Source organism: Montipora capricornis, chromosome 10 (assembly GCF_036669925.1).
Source record: "Montipora capricornis isolate CH-2021 chromosome 10, ASM3666992v2, whole genome shotgun sequence".
Classification (NCBI taxonomy): domain Eukaryota; kingdom Metazoa; phylum Cnidaria; class Anthozoa; order Scleractinia; family Acroporidae; genus Montipora; species Montipora capricornis.
In genome coordinates, this window is record NC_090892.1 from 36,617,262 (window position 1) to 36,622,261 (window position 5,000).

Consider the following 5,000-nt stretch of genomic DNA (forward strand, 5'->3'; position numbering starts at 1 on the left):
CCCACATATTTAAGAAGATAGAAAATTGTAATCTTTGCTGCGTCTTATCCTGTGCCTTTTTTCGAATTTGCATTGTTATTCAGTGGTTGGGCATGCTTTTTTTCCTTTAGGTGATTGCGACTGATCGTGATACTGGTGCCGCAGCAGCAATAAAATACAGCATAGCAATTAAAACCTCAAGTACACCCTTCCAAATTAATGAAAACACTGGACTCATAACAGCTTCACGGGAAATTAAGTAAGTATCCAATAGAGTGTTAGGTGGTACATAATCGAATATTAACATTATCATCATTGAGAATTCTCTTAGCATTCTTGTCCTAATTACTTTAGCTGCATTCTATAAGCTTTAATAGAAGTGATAATTTTGGATGAACAAGTCTGTCTATTCTTCTGTAGGTTTATATACACAGGTGAAGTTTAGCATAGTTTTAAAATGTACAGTAGTTAATGCTATTTAACAATGAGGAGCAAAATGTTGGCAACATCTTGGGTTACCATAGTTATCTTATGTTTTGGCTGGCATTGCATTTGTGTTGGATTGATGTATTAGTCCCAATGATCATCCTTATCTGCAGTGCATGCATTCAGTGGTGTTACCACTATGGGGAAGGTTGTTGTTATTGTTGTTGTTGTTATTATTATTATTATTATTATTATTATTATTATTATTATTATTATTATTATTAATTTCATTTTGCTCCTCTTCCACTAAATTATTTTTCAGTGTGACTAGTGCTCAGATTTGTTGTTGCTGTTTATCTTTCTGCCTCTCTTGTTGGGTGCAAGGGCTATGTTGTGGCTGGGTTGTGGATACTGCTGGCCATGTAGGTGGTCCCATCTGGGAGGGGTTGGGGTACTTGCCAACGTCCTTACTGTACTAGGGCACCTAACGTCCACTTGCGACATTGTTAAAGTGGTATTATGATAAAAAGAAATCACTTCCTTTTTAGCTCATGGTTGACAAAGTCAGGAATGACATTTAGGAAGTGGACTTGGATGGCAATCATTTACTTCATTCCAATTAACCGTTTTTTTAGACAGTGATTAAAAATATTTCTCATGCTTAGTTTCACTTTGTCGCAGAGTCGCTATGGGCCTATAGTTGTTTTTGTCCTGTAGGTCGTCCTGAAATTTTAATGAATGAAGGTTACACAAGGATACTTTTTTGTTCTGTCCTCAACAAAATTTCCCGCTTTGGAGTTGGAACATGGAAAGCTAATAGTATGTGTATAAGAGAGATAGCGTCTGAAATTTTGACGTATTAATCTTCAGTTAATTAAGCGACAAAAAGTTTCGTAGTGCGAGGCTGCCAGTGACCTTGTATGGATACAGACCTCACTGCTTTTATCTGTAAATAGCGTTGTTGTAATTCTAATTAGTCTACATTAATTAACATTAGAGAAGCACAAAGATTTGTATCAAAACAGCATCTCTCGGCAGCCTCACTTCCATTCTCAGGCCAGGTAACTTGTAAAATGGTCTATTTTGTCAACTTTACCCAACTCGTTCAGCTATTAGAAGGGAATCACAACCAGCTATTGTAAAATACATGTACATGCTTTATGGTGCCGAAATTTGAATTACTTAGTTTGAGGTTAGGAGCACAACCAACAATGAAACTACAAAAGCAAGTTCCTTGCACCTGCATGTAGTTTTAGTAACTTAGACTGTCTCATCATTAATCCTTTTTGATATTCTGAATCATTCTTTTCTTCGGCTCTATTTACTTCATTGATACAGTACTACCTAGAACTTTCTAAGGGAGTAACTAAAATTCTCCAACTCTTTTTTAAAAGTTTCTTTGCTTGTCTCACAATTATTAATAATATATAATTAATTATTAATTATTGATAAATAATAATTATTATTTAATGATTATTAAGAGTTGAGCCAACTCTTCAAAACACTTGGTCAGTGAAGACTTGTTTGGCAAGAGATAAAGAAATTGTCCAATGTTTGGACATAGAGTGCCAACACAGTTGATTGCAGAATACCTTGTCTGTTTTTGTTTCATTGTATTAGAAAATCAGAGGGATCAACTTGGCACATTTTTGTGCAAGCAAGAGATGGTGGCTCCCCACAGAAACAAAGTGCAGTCTACGGCCTGAAAATCCATGTAACAGAAGGACTGCAGGCTCCTCAGCTGCAACCAAGCTTTGTTGTCAGTGTTAACGAAGACGCACAAGTTGGTAATGTGGTTCAGGACATTTCACCTGTGGTAGAGAATTCTAACTACAAATACAGCATTCTGAGCGGAAACAGAGACGATGCATTTTGCATCAACCACGATGGTGTGATAAGTGTGGCCAAACCCTTGGACAGAGAGAAGGTGAACTCCTATTACTTGATGGTGTCTGCCTCTGTGGGAAATAAGGTCAGCAACGCAACTGTCTCTGTGACTGTTGAAGACCAAAATGATGATGCTCCTCGGTTTACAAAGACTGTTTACACTTTTGATGTCAGTGAAGATAAACGTAAGTACAAATTGATGAAATAATCATTTCCCCTAATTCCAATCTCATACCTTTTCAGTTTATGTTAATTAATTCAATGGAACTAAACATGCCAAAAACTAAATGTCAGTATTTGCAAGCCCACTGGACTGTAGACTGCGAGCAGTCTCTCTTTTGCTCGAAATCATTGAAACGAACCAACACTTTCAAAATGGCTGAAACTGCGGGTTATGCAATCCGCAGTTTCAGCAATTAAGAGTTCAACGTCCACATTTGTTTGAACGATTCTAGAGCAAAAGAGAGACTGCGCGCAGTCTAACTGGACTGTGGGACAGACACTCTAAAATCTTTGGTAAACGACTTATCTCATGAGTAGTTTAATTTTGTAGCTCAGTGGGTGGGTTCAGTTTCTTGCTGGGACTCTGATGCCCTTTTTCAGTTGTCTCTGCCTTTTTGTTCGTAATTGTTGATAATTATGGAGCCCGTGAGATACATGTAGAGTACCAGTAAGCCTTGAGGCACGACACGTGCGTGTTAGTCTAAGAGTGAACCGTTGCAACAGTCTCTTGTATTTTTTTCACGAGTTTGAATACAGCTGAGTTATTTGTTTGGTTCTTTGTGCTCTTTACTTCCTGTATTGCCCTGATACAAATTTGTTTAAAAGGTGGGAAAATCAAAGTTGAATATCAACCCATATATTTCACCGAGAGCATTAATTACCCTCAGTTACAAACTACCCCTTGCATTTCAAGAAGATGTTAAACGGGAACTGGACCGACTGGTTGAGGTTGGAGTTCTGATACGGTACATGTGGAGTAACCTACAGCGTGGATAAGCCAAATGAATGTCATTAAGAAACCATATGGGTCTCTGAGGATATGTATTGACCCACAACCACTTAATTAAGCTCTTCAACAGGAGCACTATAGGCTAAACCTGAACAATGCAAAAGTATTCGGCAAACGTGATGTCAAGCAAGCCTACTAATGGCCATGATCACCTCAGTCGGACAGTACAGATGGGCCTAACTTCCCTTCAGACTGAAGGTCAGCAGTGAAATCTTCCAAAGAAAGCTGAATGAGGCGCTCTTTGGCCTGAATGCATGATGTAATCGGTGTTGCAGATGACCTACTGGTAAATGGGGAGTGGCAACACAAAAGAAGAAGCTGAATCTGATCATGAGAAGCGCCACCGTGAATTACAGAAAACTTGTGTGGAGAAAAACATCGGGCTGAATGTTGAGAATTCCATCCCAAAGCAAACACAGATCAAATTTATGGGCCACTTGGTAACCGATGAAGGCAGTACAGGCAGACAGGTCCAAAGACCCCCGTTGACGTACATGGAGTGAAGCGATTCTATGGAATGATCTAGCACTTAGTAAAGTTCCTTCCAAACCTGGCCATTGACTTACGGCCCATACGAGACATGACTTGAAAGGATGTTGACTGGAAGTGGTCTGTCATATGTGAAGCAGCATTTCAGAAAGTGAAGCAAAAGATTACAGAGACCCCCTGCTCGCTTAATCTGACCCAGAAAGGGTCCTACAAGGTTGGTCCTACAAGTAGACAGCAGCAATGACGGATTGGGTGCTGCCCTCATACAAGAAACCAATACTTATTTGAATAAGCATCGCGATCACTGGCATGCATGCGCATTACAAAATTAACTCAACTCGAGCAATGCTGGTAAATATTTTTCAAAGCATATTTTGAAAATGAGTTGGAGTACAAGAAAAGTCACAAGAGCGTAAGAATCATAGCCTTACGCTTTAAACTAACCAAAAAAGTGATGAGTATAAAATTAGAGAATGCTGTATAATACATATGACATATATATATATTCTTGACTTAGCAGAAGCAGCAATGGAAGAATTGACAGATGAACAAGACTAAAACGATAATAATTCATTCTCTTAAAGGGAACCTCCACTACCGCTACAAAAAAACTATAAAGAGAAGGAAACAATCTTTCGAAACAAATTTGTTCGAAATTTGTTTTTAAAAAAGTGTTTTAAATTTCGCGGGTGCCGCCATTTTGAATAATTGTGACGTATTACGGTTGCCCTATTGTTCTAACACTAAGACCTTTTGTCTAGTAACGATAGGGCAACCGCACTTACTTACTTACTTAGGCCCATCGTTCCAGGTGGAGCATAGGCCATCGACAACCCCTCGCCAGCGAACTCGAACTTGCGCTTTTCATTCAACTTCTTTCCAGTTGTATCCTATCAGCTTCAGTTCCGCATCAGTGTCCCGTCGCCAGCTGTTTCTGGGGCGTCCCCTCTTCCTCTTCCCTTGGGAATTCCACTTCACACCTTGCCGGGTGATGTTGTTTGGCGCTTTCCGCAGGGGGTGACCAATCCAGCCCTGTTTCCTTCTCAAGATCTGTTCCCTTATCGGTTGTTGTTCACCACGCTTTAAAAGCTCCTCTTTGCGATTTTTCTCAGGCCGCCAAATGTTAAAGATGCGTCTAAGGCAACAATTTATGAAGGTCTGGATCTTCTGGAGTGCCTTTTTTGTCCGCCTCTACGTCTCAGGTCGA

General features: G+C 39.6%; 1 protein-coding gene across 2 annotated transcripts in view; it reads left to right on the forward strand.

Moving 5' to 3' along the window:
* LOC138018714 (protocadherin-like protein) overlaps positions 1-5,000 on the forward strand; it is a 242,109-nt gene that overhangs the window by 6,528 nt on the left and 230,581 nt on the right. For both annotated transcript variants that reach the window (XM_068865398.1, XM_068865397.1), the window contains exons 4-5: positions 111-238; positions 2,026-2,477. In XM_068865398.1, the coding sequence (XP_068721499.1) occupies positions 111-238; positions 2,026-2,477 (580 nt within the window). The remainder of the gene's footprint in view (positions 1-110; positions 239-2,025; positions 2,478-5,000) is intronic.